General features: G+C 38.4%; 1 protein-coding gene across 5 annotated transcripts in view; it reads left to right on the top strand.

Moving 5' to 3' along the window:
• Nucleotides 1-21,029, top strand: part of ect2 (epithelial cell transforming 2) — a 38,570-nt gene extending 17,541 nt beyond the window's left edge. For 2 of the 5 annotated variants that reach the window (XM_080296905.1, XM_080296904.1), the window contains 15 exons: nucleotides 103-325; nucleotides 510-671; nucleotides 1,745-1,869; nucleotides 2,745-2,864; nucleotides 2,943-3,011; nucleotides 3,211-3,321; nucleotides 4,771-4,867; nucleotides 5,137-5,218; nucleotides 6,354-6,432; nucleotides 6,980-7,099; nucleotides 8,702-8,840; nucleotides 9,566-9,720; nucleotides 10,358-10,465; nucleotides 12,030-12,164; nucleotides 13,914-14,244. In XM_080296905.1, coding sequence (XP_080153031.1) covers nucleotides 103-325; nucleotides 510-671; nucleotides 1,745-1,869; nucleotides 2,745-2,864; nucleotides 2,943-3,011; nucleotides 3,211-3,321; nucleotides 4,771-4,867; nucleotides 5,137-5,218; nucleotides 6,354-6,432; nucleotides 6,980-7,099; nucleotides 8,702-8,840; nucleotides 9,566-9,720; nucleotides 10,358-10,465; nucleotides 12,030-12,164; nucleotides 13,914-14,099 — 1,911 coding nt within the window. In that variant the 3' untranslated portion in view covers nucleotides 14,100-14,244. Of the gene's footprint in view, nucleotides 1-102; nucleotides 326-509; nucleotides 672-1,744; nucleotides 1,870-2,744; nucleotides 2,865-2,942; nucleotides 3,012-3,210; nucleotides 3,322-4,770; nucleotides 4,868-5,136; nucleotides 5,219-6,353; nucleotides 6,433-6,979; nucleotides 7,100-8,701; nucleotides 8,841-9,565; nucleotides 9,721-10,357; nucleotides 10,466-12,029; nucleotides 12,165-13,913; nucleotides 14,245-19,585 lie in introns of those variants that run through there. The other 3 variants (XM_026158161.2, XM_026158163.2, XM_080296906.1) reach the window with 3 other exon arrangements.
• The last annotated feature ends 2,220 nt before the right edge of the window (nucleotides 21,030-23,249 follow it).

Raw genomic sequence — 23,249 nt, 5'->3', positions numbered from 1 at the left:
TTCATAATTTGCAAGAAATGTTCATGACCTTTTCATTCTTTAGTTTTTACATAGGTTGCTTTGTGTTTACCATGAGCTTTCTTTTTCCTCTCTGCACTTCAGAATGACAGCCCAGCTATGAAGAAAGCAGTGTCCCTCCTTTCCCTCACCACCCCAAACAGTAACCGTAAGCGTCGACGTCTGAAGGACACATTGGCTCAGCTCACCAAAGAAACAGAGATCTCTCCTTTCCCTCCGCGCAAAAGACCGTCAGCAGAGCACTCGTTGTCTATTGGTTCACTGCTGGACATCTCTAATACTCCAGAGACATGCAAGGCTTTGGCAGGTATTGATGGGAGAATGGATGACAGTCTCTTTTATGCAACTCTTAAGCAATTATGTCATATATACATTTTGCTAAATATTAATGGATCCCTGCAGGCAGTGTTTGTTTTTCCCACCGTAGTTGTGCTTTAGTTGAGTTTTTCTTTCTTCAGATGAAAACTGTACACAACTCTTCTTATTTCCAGAAGACAGAGTAGGAGAAAGTTTTGTGGCCAAGACTAGGATAGGAAGAAGGAAAACCAGGGAAAGGAGTAGGACAGACAGGGAGGAGAGGAGAAAAAGGTCCCATCTGACTACAAATGCTTGTCAACAACCAGAAGAAGAGCAGCACCAGGGAACTTATGGAGGTTTGGATTTTGAGCAGGACAGTGGGGATAGTGGTTGGCATTAATTAAGAGCTATTACAAAGTTATTGTTTGATGGATGACAAACTGCTTTTACGGTAATGTAGTTGGTTTTTATCTGTAACACAACCAAATTGTTTCTGATTTTTTTAGTTATATTCTCAATCACTCCCAGGCCAGCTGAGTGTAAAGGAGTACAAATGTGAAGTAGTCACCAGTCACCAGTTTGTCACCCTCAAACAAGCCAAGGTTTAATTTCTGGATAGCTCAGTGGATAGTGTAACTGTGCATGGCTTAACTATTAAAAACCCATAATGAAGAGATTACAAGTATCATTGTATACAAAATGAAAATCTTAAGCACTGCAACTGACTAGTCACCAAATATTAGAAAATACTAGCCTTACTTCCACTCAATGCAGTACCTTCATCTAAAGAGCATAGTTTAATACTTTAATTTGGCTTAAAGTGTTTGGGGGGATAAGATAAAAGCAGAACATGTAACAGATGTCAGATGGGGGGGGGAAAAAAGCCATTGGCAGACATAAACATAACCGCCTAGCTCTGGGACGTTCAGCTTCTGATATCTCAGTTTTAGGAAAAATGCCAAGAAATTTCTCAAGGAGGTCGTCTTCACAGTCAGCACAGAGCAATGTAAGACACGTTTTGTGTGAACGTCTGACTCTCGATTTGGCAAACGGCATGTTCTCTAACGTTGAGAGCACTGGCTTGTAAAGACCAATGAGGTCAGCCAGGCCATGTCAAAGGAAATAATTCTTTAAAGTCAAATAAATATATTTATTAACTCTGTGTACCAACATGAATAAACCAAAACCTATTAAAAACCTATAAACTGTGTTTTTGCATTTACATACTTTTCATTCCATTACATACATTGTGCCATTAACCCGCACAACAGAATTGCAGTACATAAAAAATATTTATAATAATAATTTTGTTTTCAGTCATAGTTGTTAACAAGCTATGATAGTGAATGGACACCTGGCACTCTCTGCCTGTACTTCAGTGCACCATTATAACCTTATGTCTTCCTGCCTGGCTTCTTTGTTCCTCCAGAGAGTTCGAAGCCTTCTAAGAGTTCAACTCCAGTTCTCTCCAAGCAGTCAGCCAGGTGGCAGGTCTCCAAGGAGCTCTACCAAACTGAAAGCAACTATGTAGACATTTTAAGCACAATCCTACAGGTAAGTGTGTGTCTGTGTTCACATGGTGTGCACAGTTCTAATATTTCCCCCTCAGGTCAACCTGTGTGTTGTCCCTGGCGACAGTTTGAGGCTAAACTATAATCATTAAAGGTTTGTATGTGTGTATTTGCAAGCTGCAACTTGGCCTGTCTTATCAGTTGGTCCCAGCAGAGAGTCAGACAGCTGACCAGTGAGGGAGAAAATGACCTGCCTGACCATTTCTCTCTCTGTCTCCGCTTGAGAATCTTTTACTCTTTTTTTTGCTTCTTTTCTTTATCTTCTTTGGATTTCCTCCATTTTGATGTTGCTTACCTTCAGGTTGCTTCTGTGGCTCCTCCACTGTGATTTTTTTTTTTTTATCTTTATCAAAGAAAAACAGCAGAAACTGACTCCATTATCCAGAGATTCAGAATTTCATGCATGCCTAAAAAAGATGTAGTGCTGTTTATTACGGCATGTTTCATTGTTGGGTCATGTTTCTTTTTCTTTAGTATTTATAGATAATTGGATTTCATTTTTCAACCTGAAACAACAATGGCACAGTTGATTGGAGATGGGAAAAACAGATGAAGATAAAATGTATTATACCTTTTTCTGTTTTTTCTCACAAGTGATGTTCACATTTACATGAATTAACTTGGACACAACATGATGGCATAAAAGCTTGAAAATACTAAAGCTTCAAGCCATTTTCTTCATGTATGATTAGAAGACAATTGAAAAATAATATCCAGAAAATATCCCCATCTCTGGGTACGTTGCTCTGGATTGTCATTTCATCTAAAATGTTGGTCTTTGATCTTTTGACATGTGAATCATTCTTGGTTCTTCATGGTGTATAATAAAGTATTTCCCATATTTACTTTAATCTTTAGCTTTTCAAGCATCCATTGGAAAAAGAGGGACAGGTGGGTGGACCTATCCTGGCTCAAGAGGAGATTAAGACAATATTTGGCAGCATCCCAGACATCTATGAAGTTCATACCAGAATAAAGGTAATGTATCCCCAAACGTTTGTCTTATGCAAAAATCGGAGAAAAGTTTTGTTGTTAACCTTCTGGTCTGTTGATCAGAATGATCTTGAGGAGCTCCTCACAGACTGGTCAGAAAACAGAAGTGTTGGAAACATCATTCTGAAATACGTGAGTTTCTACGTGTTTATACATGATGTATACATGCTATAAAAGTTCACACATGCTTGGTGGTCAAGGCTGGTCAAAGTCAGAGAGAAATAATATCGGCGTCATGGTGTGTCAAATTACTTAATGAGACTAGTATTTTGGATTCTCACGTAAACTTTATTCTTCTGTGTGACTCTTCCTTTTTTCCCCTTCCTTATAGTCTAAAGAGCTGGTGAAGGCCTACCCCCCCTTTGTCAACTTCTTTGAAATGAGCAAAGAGACCATTGTTCGGTGTGAGAAACAAAAACCACGGTTTCATGCATTCCTCAAGGTATGACCTTTTATGTTTGTGTGTTTTTTGCCTGTCTAGTGGATTTCATGACATGAGCAAAAAAAAAATCTGATACATGAAAAAACCCCAACTTGATTAAAATGTGACAGATGTTTGTATCCACAGCCTTTTGACTGTTTACCACTGCAAATACTAAATCTTTCAGAGGAAGTCACATTATGTCCCCTTGCACCTGTCCATCTATGACTGACACTGACTCTTCAATTTTTATCAAAAGTACGATCCTTCAACTTGAGTTTTAATTTTGAGAATTTGGCAGGCAACTCCCTCCCTGCAACTTGCCGAATCTGGTGAGTGGGTCAGGTGGTGAGGTGAAGATTGTGTTGGTATGCATAAAAGACTTTTGCTTTCATTGTGCACTCAACATGGCGCACACCTTCAGTTTAGATTATTTCCTCTGAATGTTCACTGTCACATCCCAGTAGATTTTGCACATTATAGTAGAATCTCTTGTTGACAGTCTGACCCAAGGGGACAAGTTCACAGTGCACAACGAATGCTGAGAGGGGGGAAAAAAAAGAGATAATGTGACCATACTCCCAGTGTCGCTCTTCACTTAATGTGCTACCCTCAGGCTTATAAACTGGACTCTTCAACTGAAAATTACAGTGGTTGTAGCGGGAGACCAGACTCTCATCACCAGCAATATTTCATCTCATGAATTCAAAACAGAAGCTGATGTTGGCTGTCTGCGTTGCAGTTTCACTGCAGACCTCGAACTTGCGCAAACAGTGCAAGCGGTAAGAACTGAGCTTCCAGGGAACAACATAACAAAAGCTGGCACACCAGAATTTTTTAATCACGCCTCATAAGTCTAAAGACTTTTCGCTGGCTTAGAAAATCAGATTCTCAGAAGAAGGCTCCCAGATTAATAAAACATAAACACCACCTCAGATTACCTAACTATTAAATTGTTTAGTACTTGCATAGCATTTTTCTACTCAAGTACTCAAAATGCTTTTATTACAAGCTTCAGTCACCCATTCACATACACATTGATACAAACACTTTTTATGTGCCTAAGCTCTTTTAACTTAACACATATACACTCCAATGGCTGCATCAGGGGCAGCTTGGGGTTCAGTCTCATGCCCAGAGATACTCCAACAAGCTTGACTACAGACAAGAGGAGCTGGGGATTGAACCACCAACCTTCTGAATGATCAACCTGCTTCTTGAGCCAGGCCTAAACTGGCTTTCTCCAGTGCATGTAAACATATAAGCAACAGATAAAACAGACATAGCATTTATTACATGTGTTGTGATGTGGACATGTCCTTGTTTTTTATGTTTTGGTTATTTATTTATTTATTCTTTTATTTTATTAACTTTTTAAGAATAAATTTTCCAGTTATCACGTAAATTAGGATTTAAATAACCAGCAGAAGTCTAAATCAAGCTTCAATTTTATTTGCTTCCATTATACAGATTAACCAGGCCAAGCCAGAATGTGGCAGGCAGACACTGGTGGAGCTGCTCATAAGACCAGTACAGAGACTGCCTAGCGTGGCCCTTCTTCTTAATGGTAACGCATAAATATATAACCCTTTGTCAAAATAGTTTAGATGAACTTTTTGCAGCAACTCTCCTTGTCTTTTTTTTTTTTTTTTTTTTTTTTTTTTTTTATATAAATCTTTCCCCGTCTACATCTGCCACCATTTTTCTTTATGTCCTGTTGATTCCCTTTTGTAACTTCGCTTCCTCTGTTCTTTTCTGTTCATATTTCTGTGATTTTCATCTCTTCTCTCCCGTCTACTTCTTACGAAACTTTTTCCATTCTTTTCTCTATTCCAGACATAAAGAAACATACATCGGATGACAACCCAGACAAGATAACACTGGAGAAAGCAATTGAGTCTCTGAAAGAAGTCATGACGTGAGTTGGCGTGACCTTAACCTTGCTTTTGTGACAATTTCTCGGCTAGCGTTGTTTGATCATTTATACATTTTAACACTTTCTTGTGAATTCTCTTTTATCATAATGAGTCTTGACCATCATGCATATTCAAATTGTAGTAATTGACCATTGTTCAGTAAAGATTCGGCAATAATTGAAGCTGTTCAAATCTTGACACATCTGAAGAACTGCTGCAGATATTCATGGAGCCATAGTCTGAAAAAACAGCTACCTTTTAATACAGGTGTATGCTGGTAAAGCATGAAATGTGCAATAGTAGAGAATAATAAAACCGTTTGTATAGTCGTGGTTATGCTACTTAAATTAATTAGACTTGGCAGTTTAACTTTAAGGTCACACCTCTGGACTTTGATCATCTCCAGCCGGAGACGCATTCTATCCAACAGTGCAAACATCTGTGATAACCAGTCTCATTTTACATTCTCATGTGGCTTTAACTGGGTCAGATGTTCTAAACAGTTGGCTATAATAATATCCCCTGAAATTAGCAGAAGTAGTCTGCAAGGTGGAATTCAGTGGAGTGCCACCTTGTGAACTTTCTTAATGCTCAAAACAGCATTTTAACCAACAGCCAACTGGGTTTTTAATTTTCTGTTATGTACTTGTCCAAGAGAAATGTATTCTCTAACCATTTCGAAGTACTTCACCTCCTCATTACATTCCTAAATGTCCAGCGAACGCACAATCGATCCAATACCGGCTTCCAGTGACTGTATTTGTCAGTACTCCAATATCGGCATACACTGATGCATGGATTCATAAAAGGAAAAATATGCAGCACTAACATGATTTAATACCATTTAAAGGGACCTTCAAGACGGAGGAATGATTTCATATATTGTTGACCTTTTTTTCCCCTAACTGGCTTAACTTTTTGTTGCAGTTGTTAGCAAATTGCCGTGTTCTGTATTTGTGGTTATGATTGACTTTTATCAATAATTAAAACTGAAATAAATACTATCCTTGTAAAACTAAGACAGTTGATAAATTATGAAGCAATTTTGCTTTTTTCCAGTGGCCCACTGAATGATTTTGATTTTTTTCTTTTCTTCTTAAGCATTAATCACATTTTTTTTGATGTCTCTCTTTTTAGCCACATTAATGAGGACAAAAGGAAAACTGAAGGCCAGAAGCAAATCTTTGATGTTGTTTATGAAGTTGATGGTTGTCCTGTAAGTTTGAAGATTGCTGCTGTTTACCTGTGTGTGATTGCTACACTCATTTTAGTGCAGATTGTGTACTAATTCATTTCTATGCAAAAATATTTAAAAAAAAAAAATTGTGACGGTGAACGTCTGTCTTCTAGTTTTCCTCCAGAAGGCAGGCCCTAACCACTAAACAGACCAGGCAGTCTATTTCAGTCATGTGGAGAGGAACAATAGTATTTGTACTTTTGCAGTTAAAATGTAGTTGTTTTATAATGCATCCTAATGTTTTGGGAAGTGGGTTTGTAAGAATAATAATAATTTAACATTTTAAAGGGACTCGAGAGAAACCAAAAATAAACCACTGGCAAGTCTAAATAACCTGTAAGTGCAAATGGGACCTTGACAGTTTGTCTTCGTCTGTGTCAGGCCTGTGATTGGCTGCCTGTCTACGGCTACTACCATCTAAACTATGAGCTAGTTGAGCTGTTGGACATGCCTGCCTCCCTCTTTAACATGCACTCACCATTTTTCTCTTCACCTTCTTGCTACTTATTGTGCTTTCTCTTTCCAGGCCAACCTGCTGTCCTCCCATCGTAGCCTCGTTTACCGAGTAGAAACCATTGCTCTGGGAGATCAGCCATGTGACCGTGGTGAAAATGTCACATTGTTCCTCTTCAATGACTGTCTTGAGGTGAAAATGCATCAACACACGATTAAAGTTTTGGTCATTCAAAGACCCAGATTCACACTTATTAACCCCTGAACCCACTGTCAGTGTAAAGGTTACCTTTATCACACCAGATCTGAAACCTAGGCTGTATTTAAATCTACCTTTGGGCTTAATTAAAAATGTATAAACATTTCTTCATATTTATATGTTGTTAGGTAAAGCTCTTTCGCAGCTAAATTAATAATTTCAGTTCAGGTTTATTTATATAGCACCAAATCATAATAACAGTTTCTTCAAGGCACTTTGCATTGTAAGGTAAAGATCCTACAATAGTACAAAGACAACTGACAAAACCCCTATGAGCAAGTGCTTCGGCGACACTGGGAAGGAAAATATAGGAATATATTGCCACCTGTTGCTTTGGCATGTTCCTAGCAGCGTTTTGCTTCATTTTTGCATTTACGTGTGGACGGGATTATTTTTTTTTTAAATGAAAACGGAAAATCTCAGTTTTCAAAAATACCCGTGGACGTAGCCTCAGATGCAGACATTACCATTTCTTTTGTCTGTTTTTTTGGACTTATATGAATCTACTTGAGACAATAGGGTGACAGTGGAGTTTGAAATTGATACCGTAGGTGTTTCTACTAGGGGCAGCACTGGCAGCAGTCGGTATTTTTAATTGGGTAATTACTCCCTGTTAAAACACTTATTGTAAGTGTTGGTCTGCTATTGTGATTAAGAATAAGCAAATGATACATTAATAGTAATCGGTGCAGAAGTTATGGTCTTTCAGCTGTAATGCGTGGTTTAAAGTTACATAGTCATAGTATGATGCAGATTCTTTGTCACACAGGGGGCCGGCTAGATATACTTTTGCTGTTAGTTGTGTTTTCCATCTGTGACTTTAGTCTTGTCATATTCTTTTCAGAATTCTCCTAAAATATCCCTTGCACCCAAGATTGCTTATCTGGCCTTGTATATGTTGAGCTGTTATGTTTCCCAACAAAAATGATAAAGATAAAAAGAAGCTAAAGGCTTCAGAGGTTTTGGGAGAGTCTCTCAGCGTGTCTCAGAATATGCTGTGCAAGTCTCTTGCCAAATCAGGAATGTGCAGTCTATCACTGCTGACACAAAGTGTGTGTGTTAATTAGCAGTGGGTCAGCATGGGAACATGGCAGGCAATCATGAAAGAGACGAGGTTAGCGGCTGCGCTGATTCAGAAGTGTCAGTGACGCCTCCTAATGAGCCTGTCTGTGTGTGTTCAGCAGCTACACTGTGTGTGTTTTAATATATAGAATGGCCATTGTCATGGGTGGCCTCACTACTCTCTATCATCAGCAGCCATTGATTAACTCTTGACCTGGAATGTTGCGTTGTATTTTATCCTCTCCCACATCTCCCTCCTTTCTTCTCTGCCTCTTCTATCTTCCTTCTCATCTCCTAATTAACGTGACATTAATGAGTTGCATCGTTTACCTCTATGAAGGCATCATTGATTTATTGCCAAGCAATCGATAGCAACTTCACCCACATACTGCAAAATGCACCCACACTCAAGGGATGTTACTTTGAAGTTGACTTTCACACTTACCTGCAAAGTTGGTGTCTGCATCTCTACAGATTGCAAGGAAGCGACACAAGGTGATCAATACGTTCAAGAGTCCGCTGGGACAGACGAGACCACCGCCCCCCCTGAAACACATAGCATTAATGCCGCTGTCTCAGATTCGACGAGTGCTGGACTTGCAAGACACAGAAGGTAAAATTGGCAAAATACACAGTTGCATCTTAACATTTCATCTGCAAGTCATCTCAGTGTCCATATGATCAGTCGTAAGTGGAGCAGAAGATTAAATAATTTCATTTCTAAGTTGTATTTTTGAAAAATCCTGTATCGTGCTTGATAAAATTTTAAAGAAACTGTCAGCTTCCAACTAACTGAAAATGTTAGTTATCTTTAATTAATTAATGTAATTTGTTGTTTTTCCCTCAAACAGTCCATCTGAATAATCACAGCTTCTGTTTGTTGTTATAATCAATTTCCTTCATTTGCTTTTAAGAGAGTACTTTGTTTACTTGCACTGCAGCTAAAGAAGGACACCCTGGCTGTAGAAGTACAGAGCTAACTAACTTTAGAAGATATCCACTCAGTCTGTCTGACTTGGACGCTGAAGCCTCATTAGATGAACTTTTGAATATTCTTTTGCACAAGATGACTCTGGCTTCTGTAACCCATCACCCCCAGCAGTCTTAAGTGTTACCATCATTTCTTCCTGCTCATCTCTTTTCAACAGTTTCTTCTCCCATCTCCTCTTCCCACACACTCCCTTGATCTTCCTTTTTTCTTTCTTATATCTTTCTCTTCTCACCGCCTGATTTCTTTTTTCTTTTTTTAAACCCTCTTACTTTTGTCACTGTTAATTATCTTCCCTCTTGCACCGTCACTGTCTGTCCTGGTCTCACTCTTTCAATTCCTCCCTTCAGAGTGTGTGAATGCATTCGCCTTGGTGGTTCGCCCTCCGACTGAACAGGAGAACTTGTTGTTCAGCTTCCAACTGGCGGGAGAGGAAACGGTTAAAAGCGCCTGGCTGCGAACACTTTGCCGCCATGTAGCCAACACCATCTGCAGGGCTGATGCGGTGAGAAGCAGCACACTCGTACATAAAGAGAAAGAAAGCAATGGAGGACATTTTTTGTTCGAATGTATTTGTTTCATACATTTGTATATGAGAAGACAGGGCATGTTTATGACATGCGGTTAGATGTGGGAATGCATATCGTAGTTATTGTTCATGGAAACAAAAATGAGAAATTACATAAAAGATTAAGTTATTTAGTGCTTGTGGAAAATGGTAGAAATCAGACTTCTCTGGTGTTGATTAAGCTCATGCATTGTTGAGCTCACTGGAAGATGTTAATTTGAGATGCTGCAGTTTGCAGAGTACTCAGCAGGGGGCGATGTTGGCATCTGTTCTGCCTAAACGGCACACAGCTGCATTCCTAATGCTTTTTTCACTGGGTCAGAGCTGCAATGTGAATACCAATGAGAGGACTTCAGTTTGTTAAAAAGCCCACTGCAGGGTAAGGGAGAGAAGGAAATAAAGACTGTGTTAATCCTCCTCCACATACCAGCCTACTAGTTCGACAACAGAGTAAAATGTATCCATCTGTACTGATTACTTGAATTGCACTCTTCAGGTCATGATTTACTATACTGAGTTTGGATCTTTTTTTATTTATTTATTTTTGTATTTTGTCATCTTGTCTTGCAAACAGGAAGACTTTATTCAGTGTACAGACCCAGACTCACTGCAGGTCAGCACCAAGGATATGGACAGCACCTTGAGCAAAGCCTCCAGGGCCATCAAGAAAACCTCTAAAAAGGTAAAGGTCGAAGAAGTGGCTTTTAATAAGGAACCCTTCCAATATTGACCCCTAAATATTAATGATTTTAGTGGTATTGTAAAGCGCTTTGGGTGCCTTAAAAAGCGCTATATAAATCCAATCCATTATCATTATTATTATTATCATTAATATTTGGTGGAAGGCTCCAAAAATTGTCTCAGCGGGAGGAAAGAGATGGGCAACATGAGTATAAAACCTTGCATTCTTAGCAATTTTTATTTATTTATTTACTTTTTTGGATGTTCTAAAGAGTAAAGTAGGTGTGATGGAAATAGAAAGGGCTAAGAAAAAGACAGCAGCACGATGCAAAAACCGTGCAACTCGTTTCCCTCTCTGATGTCACACCTGCTTTTGTGGAAGATTTTCTTCTGCTGATGCCCTGCATGTTTGAACCTATAGCTCAGGGAGTTTTCTCTAGCTGCAAAGCTTCAGAAGCAGGTTGATCAGAAAGTGCCAGAAATGGTCCAATAAAAATCAAAAAACATACCTACTTCATCTCAATCACCTGTACTGTTGTTAATATGGCTGGTAGTAACCTGGAAGTCCCTTACACATCTCCTTGCACTTCTGTAGTGTGTGCTGGATTTATTCCAGGGTGTCAAAATGGTCATTTTTCAACTTGATTTTTATTTTTCAGAAATGGATGAAAAGCTTGTTTTGGCCAAAATAAAAAAGTTAGTTTGAAAAAGAAGCTTACGTCTGCAGTCATGTTTGATTGAACTGCAAAGTAATAGCATTGTGGATACTGGAAGGCCTTCTAGAGTTATCTGAAAACAGTTGGTGTGCTGGGATCTGTCTGAACGTGTCTGAGTAGATGATCTTGAATGGGAGGTTGTCAGTTATTGTTTATCTGTTAGTCCAGGTTCTATATACTAATTTATGTTAGTTTTGACACAGTATATGATAATGATTTAACCAATTGAACAAAATGTAAATCAAAGAACACCAAATTACCAGATGTTGACTAAATGCCTGCTCATTAGATGAGCAATGGTTTTTGTTGTGGGCACTTCTTGTCATAAGTGTTTTTGTAATTATTGAGGTTTTTGCCCTTTTTAAAAAAATGAAATGTGATCATTTAACAGACCGTACTTGATAATGACAGCTTTTACATATTTGTACCCATGCTCTGCCTGGTACAGATGCTTCAATGCCAGAAAAACTGCACACAGGTTTTTTTCACTGCGTTTGGAAGAAATAGATCCTCTAGTTATGCAGGTGGCTTCAGCAGTGATGGACACTAAGAGCAAATGCAAAATGAGCTACAGCTACAGATACTCAAAATGAAGTGGCTGAAAATAGAACCTGTTGAATGCAAAAATATCATGCGGCGCCTATGACAAAGATGAAGAGCAGGTGTTCTAGAAGTGTTAGTTTTCATGGTGCAACAAGTGGACAAAAGTGGAGCTTTGTTTTTTTTTTCTTTTACCATTACAAATATGACAGAGACCTGCCAACAAAACTGAAATTATTGACGTGTGTGTGTGTGTGTGTGTGTGTGTGTGTGTGTGTGTGTGTGTGTGTGTGTGTGTGTGTACACTAGGTGACAAGAGCGTTTTCTTTCACCAAGACCCCAAAGCGTGTGATCCAGAGGGCTTTCATGGCCAACAGTCCTTCAGATGAGAAAAGCCAGAGGCTGAGCTGTGAAAACCGCGTCGGCAGCAGCACCACGTTGGCTGTAAGTTCATTTATCTATATGGCGTTATTAAGTCTGGTACTTGCTAACACAAGGTGTATTAATGATGTAGCCAAACTGAGATCATCTAATTTCTTGTATTATAATACTCACATTCACCGTCTGTATAACTCAGTTACTACATTTTGGTGTGTGTACGTGTGTGCTAAATGATGAAAGTGATGGATACTAAGAGGTTGTCCGTCTCTAACAATCTATCTGTCCACCTGTTCCTTATTGCTTTTCTGTTTTCTCCATCTCTCTCCCTTTGCTGAGAATCAGGTAATTGATCTCTCCATCAGACCCATCCAATTGGTGTCAGTTACTTTCATCTAACTTGATTAGAAAGCAGAAAAAGGGCTCGCGGTCTTAAATGTGCTGCGACTTTCTTCTCTTTGGCAAAGAAAAATAGTCCTATAATCTTCTTTCTTGTTTTCCTTTTTGTGCGCGTTTCAGTGGTTAATTTAATCGTAATGTATTCTAAAACCCTTGAGTGTGTAGTATTGGTACAACATTATCACATTTTTACCTTTTTGATAAGTATCTCAGGTAACATGCCTCTTTTTAATGGTATATGCATGTAAATGCAGACTGCAGAGTAATCCATGGGTAAATGCTCAAAGCTTATCGAGTCAGATTAATGGCAGTATGCAGAGTTCCTCTTGTAAACAGCAAGTGAAAAAGATTTTAGAAACTAGACAAAATATAACTTTTGCTGCTGGCTTATGAGGACTAGAGATTTATATGTCATTATTTTATTTATTTATTTATTTATTTATTTATTACTATTTTTTAATCAGATGGAGTTTCTTTCCTGTAACCCCATAAATTATTTTCAATAGTGGCTAAGAATAGTTTTTTGTGCGAGGTGTTGAATGTTATCTTTCTGACTGAACAAAAAAAACAAGCAAAGCTAGTATTTGCACATTGTGTAGTTAGAAGAGATTAGGATTTAGTGACTTCTACCAGAAGTTGGCATTGCAGATTGCAGCTAAGTGAACTCGCCTCAAGGTCCCAGTATACCTGCCTTGCTGGTTGCTTTGCACACCGCCAGTAATGCGATTGCACAGCCGCATGCTCACTGTTGTGCTGCAGTATTCTCCTGAATAATGGGTGTCAGAGAAAACCTCTTCGTCAGTGCTGATAAATGGAAGAAATCACAATTGGAAGCAAAAGAGTTGCTTAGGGGGGTTTGTGTGAGGTTTTGTCTTTCCCCCCACAAAGTCTCATCTTTTCAAACTGTTGCAAGTTTGAAAAGGTGAATCTCTGAGCTTGTATGTCATATGTCAACCCATATGTCATTAAAATGGCAAGAAAACCGACACAAATGTATGGTAGCGCCATAGGTTATAGAAATTGAGAGGTGCTTGGGTGACAGGTGGTGGATGTGGGATCAGTTTGACGTCAGCTTTGTCGTACAGTGTCATTCGCACTGTACGATGCAGCATGGCAGGTATAATGGGGCCCTTGCCTTTCCAGGCATATAGGAAAACTCATCTGTTCTGTAATGTAGAACCACTATGATACTACATGGTAGGATTTGCCTTCAGATGATTATACACTAATGAAAACATGATTATTTTCCATTTCTGCCAGTTCATCCACAAAGAAATCCTATAAACAGCCTTCAGTTACTGTACTGATCTGTGTTTCCTTGTAATGTTTTAGCTCGTCTGTTTTCTTGCCGTCCCCCCCCTTCATTAAATGTAAAACCCTGCTCCGTTTGTTTCTCCCTTTTGTTATGTACTTTAGATGCCTCGCGCTGCCTCAACATTCAGTTTGAATGATTCTACCAAAAGCAGTGCCGTGGTGCAGCGCTCTAACTCTCTGGACCACCCTCCAATCAGATTCAACATCCCTGATCGTATGCGAACCCCCTGCACTCCCCCCAAAAATCCTGTCCCCAAAATTGCTTCTGAGTTGAGCCAAGACCCCTAGCTTAATGCTTGCTCTGTCACCAGAAAATCTAAGCCCATTTTTAATGATTCTTTATTTAATCAACCAGCACTAACTCATTCCAGCCTCCCTGTTTCCTGGGAGTCGTCCTGTTTAAATCCTCCCACCTCTGCTTCTACTTCAGCTGTCCAAAACTCCACACAGCTCAACTCTAAACATTCCCGATCCAAATCTCGACTACATTTGTCCAGACCGCTGCCCTCTGTAGGATTCTAAGCAAGCTCCCCAGGTCCTCAACCTTTTAATGCCAAACGTAGGGGCTTTCCTGAGTCATGCAGAAATCCTCAAGTTCCCATGGATCCACAGAAGGCTGTCGTGACCAGTCCTTGCAAAGAGACTCTGCTTTAAATGATCGCTGAGCTTTGTCCTGGAGTTTGACGTGAGCAGACATTATTGTTGTTGTTGTCCACTTTCAGTCTCGGGTGCACCAATTCATTTTCCATTTCAAACTAATCCTCATTAAACTGTCTTGGCACATTTGCCTTTTTAATATCAGAGTATCACTGGTGCATTTCTAGTCCCAAATCAACTCCTTAGAAGCTGAGACCCTGCAAAATGAAAAATACAAATAAAAGATTTGCTCCACAGCCCAAGTCGGATCGACACAGACGGGATTCCATCAGTTTGCGTATAATGCTTCTCTCCACTGGAGATTGGTATAGGTGTAAAGGGTGGAGATTTTAAGGGTTGATTTGGAGTAATTTTTCTGACGAATTTCTTAGATTACAGAGTGGTGGTGGTGTTGGTGGTGGATGGGAATATTCACCAGGTGGTGTACAGTGTACATGTTAGTAATGAGCAGGGGTCACGAAGAGCTGGGACTGTCATTCCAGATTGATACCTCTTATTTTGGGGGAGAGATTTAGATGTGAAGTCTTGATTTCACAAACAGATTGTTTCATTTTGCATTGAGCCAACTCATGAATATTAAAAAGGAATGATTCAGTTACCGTTACAACTATAAGACAGGATGATTTGTCTCTTATCGATCTTTGTTTTGATCAAAGCCGTTCTTTTTAGTGCCACTTGAAGAAAATATCAAGAATAAAAATCAAAATGTCAAAGTCTTCAGTTTTTGTATGCAGTGAGCTTTGTGTATTTGGGCTAGTTTACACACAAACATGACACTAAAATTAAAATGTCAATGTATTCACAATGTCAGTGTGACTTTTTATGTGAGCTTTAGTGTTTAGTGGCAGGTCAACTGTTATCTGTAATACATTTTAACCACATGTGATGCCTGAGTCACTAGGCACACAATGCCTCATATTAGCTGAAGCCATTTAAGGACCAGTATGAAGGATTTTTGTGGCATTGAGGTTGCAGACACTCGTGGTGTTGCCCTTACCTGATGCCCCTTTTTTCTGGCACATATTCTACAGAACTCGATTAAAATGCACCGTTTCGTCTCTGGTTTGTGTCTGTGCTTTGTTTTGGGGTTTTGTTTTTTCTTACATGGGCATTTTGCTCAGTCACAAATTGTCAGATGGGAAAGAATTGCAAATCAAGTGAGAATTGCACTGATGCAAAAGGAGAATTCCTTGATAATGATACCAGCTTTTTATAGAAAGTGTTGTTTTGATTAGGTGCACTTAAAAAAAAAAAAAAACACCCATCGCATCTTAAATGCAGGCATCATGTAGATAATGATACATGTGTGGCAACATTCCTGCATAGGCAACCCAAAAGCAATGAGCAGGGTTTTTGTTTTTGTTTGTTTGTTTTTTTCCTTGAATCTGCCATCATTGTTTTGCTAGAGCTGAAATGAGAAACTATAGATACAACAATAGTAGCTGTTGTCGAGTGTATTCAAGAAGTGTCTCTTCTGGATCAAGAAGAAACAACTTTATCGACAAAGAAAGCAAAATGTAGACACATTTGTACCTTAACAGAAAGCTTGAAATACTTAAGTTTTCACAGGGAAAACTGACTTATAGGCTTGAAATATTTTTGAATTCATTGTTTTGGTTCTCACCATTATCATACTACTTGTAGTGATCAAACTAAAACTTGAAGAAGTCTTGATTCTTGAAACTTCAACTGCCCTCACAGATTGGGATAACAAAAAAAGCTTCTGTATCACTGTTATGATGAACTCTGCTTAATTTATTCCAATAAGAGACACATCTATGCAAACTGTAATGTTTAGAGTAAAAATGCTTTGTATGACACTGGCGCTATATCACTGTAAATAGGCGTAAATCTGCTGATGTGCATTTTCACACAGGGTATTTGGAAAAACTGTGGCTCTGATGAAATGCTTATAAAGAGCACTTGCCATGTGTGTAAAAGCCAGGTGGAAAGCTGCTGAAGTGTGATTGCATTGGCAAAGGTTGCACATCTCAATTAGTTTGGTGCCAGGTTTGGACTGAAAGGCATAGAGACTTGAGTAACAATGTTTGTCTCTTTGCATTCAGTCATTAAAATGAGGCTGCACCACATAAACTAAACTTTGTACTTGGTGCATACGCGTACGCACTGACTCACATTCCCAGTCTTAACTCTGAGTCAAGCTTGAGTATACAATGCCTTTAGAAAGTATTTTAAGTACGTCTTTGCAGGCGTTGTTTAAATTAAAATTGATTTAAAAGTTGTTAAATACCAGTGTTGATCACCAGTCTACATCCAGCAAAATGTATATGAGTCTGTGAAAAGCATTTTGCAACAAAGAGAAATTGCTTTAAGAACACAAATTTTAGAAGAAACACACTCTGTCTGGTGCTTAAACATATTAAATAGAATATATGTGAAACGATGAGGAAAAATAAGATGATTGTCTAGTAAAATGTTTGAGAACTCCAGCACAGACAAGTCTACATCACCTGGCCTTATACCATCTATCAGTGATTACCTCTGTAAGAGATTCTATGAAGTACTTGCTTGGGATTCTGCATACTTAATGTGAATGATAAATTTAAGAATTTACAATATTGTTTTCAAACTGTTGCTGTGGATTAATGGGCAAACATAGAATTTATATCAACTTCATTATATCAGATTAAGAACTATGCATTCAAAAACTGAGAGAACCTGAATATTTTCTGAATTCAAAGATAACACAAGTAAACACAAAATGCAGTTTATATATAAAGGTGTTTATTAAATATTTATTATATATTTATTAAAAGAGAAAAAAAAACCTAAGCCTGTATGGCCTGTGTGGAAAAAGTGATAACCCCCTAAACCTAATAACGGAAGTGTTTGATAACTGATGATTCTTTTAGCACTGTGGAGCAATGTTGGCTCACTCGTCTTTGCAGAATTGTTGGAGTTGTGCCACATTGGATGGTTTTTGAGCATGAACTGCCTTTTTAAGGTCATGTCACAGCATCTCAATCGGATTCGGGACAGGATTTTGACTAGGCCACTCCAAAGTCTTCAATTTGTTTTTCTTAAGCCATTCAGGGGTGGACGTGCTGGTGTTTTTCGGATCCTTGACCTGCTGCAGGACCCAAGTGCGTTTTCAGCTTAAAGTCATGAACAGATGGCTGGATACTCTTGTTCTCGATGTTTTGGTAGACAGCAGATTTCACGGTTCCATTTACCACAGCAAGTCAAGGTCCAAACAACCCCAGACCATCAAACTACCACAGTCGCCATATTTTATGGTTTATATGATGTTCTGTGTCTGAAATACTTGACCTCTTGGATGAGTCGTCATCCAAGAGATCATGAGTGGTAAACCTGGGAAGGTCTGTTACTTTGTTAGTTTGTTCCTGAATCTCCTGGGATTGTGACATGATGTCTGGCTTTTGATGATCTTTTGGTCTACTCCACTTTGTCAGGCAGGTCTGATTTAAGTGATTTCTTGATTGACAACAGGTGTGGCAGTAATCAGGCGTTTGGGTGGCTAGAGAAGTTGAACTCGGCTTTCCAAAGACGTGATACACCACTGTCAACTTTTCACACAGGGCAGTGTAGGTTTGGATTTTTCCCCCCTTAATAATAAACATTTTCATTTAGAAACTGCATTTTGTGTTTACTTCTGTTACCTTTGTCTAATATTTGGATTTGTTTGATCTGAAACATTTAAGTGTGACAAACATACAAACTGTACATGTAAGCGGTTGTAAGCTGTTTAATTATCCAAATTGCAATTTCTGCAATATTTTCAGTTTATTAGAGCTTATTGCTTTGTTTATGTCAGCTTTCAGTGATTATGTAGTGATTTCATTGTACACTTGTAACAATGAGTGTAGAGTAATTGTAATCAGGAAAACAAATGCAAGCAGTCAGATAATCAACAGATTATCTAAATTACCTTAGTGGGAGGTGAAACATTAAATTGCCATTTAATTGTGGGAAAGGTTAAATATCCAATTGATACAGATCTTCATTCATATTTATGAGTACCCAAATACAAAGTCTAATAATAAACATTTCAAACTGCCTTCTCAAAAAAGAAAAAACTTGGTACCTGCAAGAATTGATTTCATATTTGAATAAAAACTAAGGTGATTACCACCTCTTGCAGAGCTAATAATCATACTGAAAGCACCGTGGAGGCTACTTGGGCAGTTGAAAAACCCAGTTACTAATAACTGCTTGCCCTTCCCTTTCTTGTCTTTTAGTTTGATTGGTTAGATTGTCGTTGTCAAGATCTTCAAAATTATTCAGGTGCTTCTGGTCTTGTGGTTAGACACTTCACTCCCATCCTCTTGGACTGCATCTGGGGATGGTCCTTGTTCTGCGCTGAAAATCAACTGCAGTTTGCTTCAAGGATTTTCTGAAGTCATAGATCAACAGACTCGAGGGCTATTTTGTTTTTTATTTTCCCTTCTGTAGACGTCTGTACTGTGGGATGTGTTTTTGAAACTGAAGGAGTCACCTCCTGCCTACGATTAGACTGGATTTAATAATGCACTTGCTTACTGGCTTCACTTTTCAGGCCCTTTAACGCCTTTTGTGGTTTGTTTGTTGTTGTTTTGTTTTTTTTTAGTTTGTTTTTAAATGGACAGTAAGGGCAAGTGCAATATTTGGTCATCTTTCCCCCTCACCCCCAACAGCCAGTTCTGGCAGATGACTTGTCCCTCTTTGAGTCTAGTTCTGCCAAACGCTCTTCCTTTCTGCTGTTGCCAACAGATCGGTTCTGTTTCTAATATTTTAGCATTTTCTTCATATAGAGCACCTTGAGGTGTCTGCAGTTAAGGTACTATATAAATAATGTTGACTGTGTACAAACACATAATAGGTAAAACTGCCATTCTCATATTCCCTTGCTGAAACCTATTTTTCCAAGTTGTATGAAATACCTCCACCCATATTAGATTTTTCTTGTAGCAGATCCAGTTTCCTATATGATAACAAGCTCAGTTACAAACATAAATATAGAAAGTAGTGTTTCAAGAAACCTGAATCACTCTTTAACGGGGATGTTGTGTATTAACATATAACTAACTATAAGTACTTTTTCTTCCATGTCTGTCATTTTCTTTTAAAAAATAAATAAATCTCTCTTCCATTTACAGGCACACCACTCACCCTCCATGGTCCATCTGCCTACCATGTTTGAGAGGAAGTATCACACATTCAGTCGTTCCACCACCCACCTCTTCTGAAATGCTTCTGTTTGAAGGCACCAGCAGGAGTCATTGCTAGCCTTTTCCACCTCGTTTGCCTTGACTGACACTAACAGCAAGATTTGACCACATAGGTCGATTTGCATAAAGTTAAAGCTACCTGTAAATACGACAAACTTATATTTGTCCAAACCGGTGCTTCAGGCTTACACAGATTTAGCCTATCCAGAAGAAATGGCTTTAAGCCATCATAATGCACTGAATGTAGGGACTTACTGATATTTGCCAGTATCAGAACTGTCCTGCAGCTGTCTGTGGCTTCCCATCTGAAATATGAGCAGCAGTGGGGGCAAGCTGGTCATAATTTTTATGCTTTATCCAGCTAATATTAGTCATTTGCTGCGAACTTCCAGGACTTCCTTTCTTTTTCCAAACTCACAATGTTTGAATTGAGACTGCATCACTAGGGCCTAACTGGAACGGTACTGTGCCATGTTTGTGTTTGATAGCCACTGCTTTGGTCAAGTTTGACTTAATTTAAAAAATATGAAGGACAAATTTTTAGTTTTTCTTGACATTTTCTGTGTGTGTTTGTGTACTAGTTACATTTTCAGTGTTTCTGTTTCCCTATTCAGCTTCCTGATTTCTAAGCAACTGCTCAGTGCCGTTCGTGGTTATAAGCATAGACCAAGTTTCATCATGTTTGTATACATGTGGTTTAAATGGGAATTTAATCGCATCTACGTTTGTTGCTAAATGCTATGGTAAAATAAATTAACATTAATTTTGAAGTTAGGTTTTTTATTTAACAGGGGAAAATAGTTAATCTATTGTGTTGACTTTTTTGCCCTTCAATGTTATGTTTTTTTTTTTTTTTTTTAATTAACTCACTTTAACTGACAATTGTCATTGTTTTATTGTAGTGTTGTAGATTTTCTCTCTCCGCATGTAATAATATTCTAATTAACTCACCTTGTTAATGTAAACTTAAGCTTCCAGCTTTTATAAAGCTTCTATTTTAACATTTGAGAGGTTCAGTTCCACAGATCACAACCATATGTTTCTTCCCAGTACACTTGTACCTGTTTTAAAAGCCTTTTTACACAACATCTGTATCTGTGCGTATATTCGAGAAGTGATGCTGCCTTGGTGTACATATTTATTCTTAGTACTTTTTTTGTGTTTTGTTTTTTCCCTGAATTACATTATTTATGTTTGTTCTCTCGTATCTTTAAGGCTCTTCTCACCAAGCCTAATCATTTCTACTTCTTTTATCTCAACATTAAATGCACTTAAAAATGTATGTTTTCATTTCATGAAGATGTAGGGGTTGGTGGCTAAATACGTTAAGTCATTTGTGTTAAAATAAATTTATTTACTATATCCCTGAAAATGTTCATGTCTCTGAATAAACATGACAAAAGTTAAATGTAACGCATCTTAAACCTTTAAAGTCAAGTGTATCATATTTGAGCAGTGTTTTCTTTTTTTTTTCTTTTTTCTTTTTTCTTTTTTTTTTGTCCCACCAGTAAAAACAAAATAACACGATAATTAATAAACTGGGGAGAATATGTAGCAAATATGATGCAAGTTAATCCATATGTAAATTAATATTTAATTTGTGGTTTTTGTAATTCATCAGAAGGTTGAGTAAAAAAAAAATTTGGTAGTTATTTCATGGTTCAGGTTTTAAAGGGTCAAATTCTTGTCGTTTTTACAAAAAAAATAAAATAAAAAAACCCCAAGTCAAGCTACTACTAAATGAGTTTCAGGGCTTGAAATGCTCAATTCTCAAAATATTCACTTGAAGGCCTGTTTATCATTTGCATACTACTTTGAAAGAAGCTCATGAATGTTCCTCAGCACTCATCTATACTCATTTGATGTAGGAGTTAGTTTAGAAGTTTCTGGATCCCCCTAGACAAAAAGTGCCTTTCCCCTGTTTCCTTTCCCCCTTAAATCAGAGCTGCTGCTTTAAATTCATTTTTGAACCAACAGAATCAGTTGGTTCTTTGAAGAAAGTAAATCTAGTCCAGAAATACTGACAAATAGGGAAAACTGGATAACCAGGAGGTCTTTTGCTTAAGGTGAGATTTTTAAATGTGCACAATCTGGCAACAATGAGGCCAGTAAGCAGCACTACTTCAACACTGATCTCATATCGATCACTGATGACTAAACTCTACATGTAGGTTTTCCACTGCAAGAACTGGGAGCCTGCTTCACAGACCATAGCATAGCATTAGCTCTCTCCCCTTTACAAAAATGTGATTATGCCATTAGTATCCATTCTCCGTGGTACTCTATTGTAAAGCTGTAATTGTGCCTAATTACTTAATGAATTTCTTTAAAGTCGTCCCTTTATGTTAGCAGTTGTGATTTGCTGGCTGTTAATGTTCATGAAATCCAAAATAGCAAAGCCAAAAAAGAAAAGGCTTTCTGAACTTTGACGCAGCTTAAAAGTTCTAATTAAAAAGATGCTAAAATTCTCTCTGAGTTCATACTCCCAGCACACACTCAGACCTCAGCTGCATGTCCTCTTGCCCTTAGCTTAACTATAATCACATTAGCTACCGCAGACTTTCTCACACTGAGTGGAGGTGCGATTTGAATGGTGAACATTTAATTTTAGCCACATTAGTATTTCATGTCATGGCAGTGGGTTGAGAAGGGTGTTCCTGTTTAGTGCTCTTTACGTGAAACCTCTTCAAAGTATTAGAGAATAATCTGTCTAGTCTGGATAAGTGTGATGCGCCAGTCTGCCAGCTAGCAACTGGAGGTGGTGTCATGCAGGCCGGAGGCAAGGCGAGGCTGGGGAATAGCCACAACCAAAAGCCACCTCTTCATGGAGGACACTCACTCTTTTTATATTTGCCTTTACCTTCACTTCAAAGTAACTCTTCCTGGCCATTTAGGGATGAAACAAAAAAAAAAAAAAAAGGCATGCCAGAAGAAGTTGGTGGGGGCTGCAGTTGGAGTTTTAAGGCTAAGCTACCATCAGAGCAGATATATACTATTCAGCTCAGTCTACCTAAATGCTGCAATTGGGAAAGAATTCTTCATGGGAATATTCCGTACTCTGCATGGATATGAGAGAAATACATTTCATTCTACAAACGGATTTCATAGTGGAGACACAACCAGAAAGAGAGAGCAGTTTGACATTGAAATTCCTCAGTGAAATGTGAAGGTGTGGAAATTGGAAGTGTTTCATATAAAGGAGTTCCATGCTGTGAGAGAAGTTTTCGTTTTCACTCAAAGTTTGTCTTATTGAACTGTGACCCAAAACTTTGCCTAACTTTTACAGAAATCTGGGTGTGTTCCAGGCAGGAGGATTAGGAGTTTTGGGAATATGAAGCACACACACACACGTCTGTAAACCCCAGGTCGCCAAGAGAATTGATTGGGCATCGTGTTGTCCATAATGAACATGAATGAATGAACTGCTGTCAGTGTTTGTCCAGCAGGTGCACCAGTCATACAGGTCCATTGGCCTAAAAGTGTGCCGTATGTCAGATAACCAGTACAGTCCTCTATCCTCTATCACAGAAAAAGCTTCCACATTTCTGCTTAATGCTGCTGAACATTGTTGCTTTTGGCTCTTAGAAACTCA

The sequence above is a fragment of the Astatotilapia calliptera genome, chromosome 23 (assembly GCF_964374335.1).
Source record: "Astatotilapia calliptera chromosome 23, fAstCal68.1, whole genome shotgun sequence".
In the NCBI taxonomy this organism is placed as follows: Eukaryota; Metazoa; Chordata; class Actinopteri; order Cichliformes; family Cichlidae; genus Astatotilapia; species Astatotilapia calliptera.
Note: the sequence above shows the minus strand (reverse complement) of the source record. Positions and strands in the feature narration are given on the sequence as shown.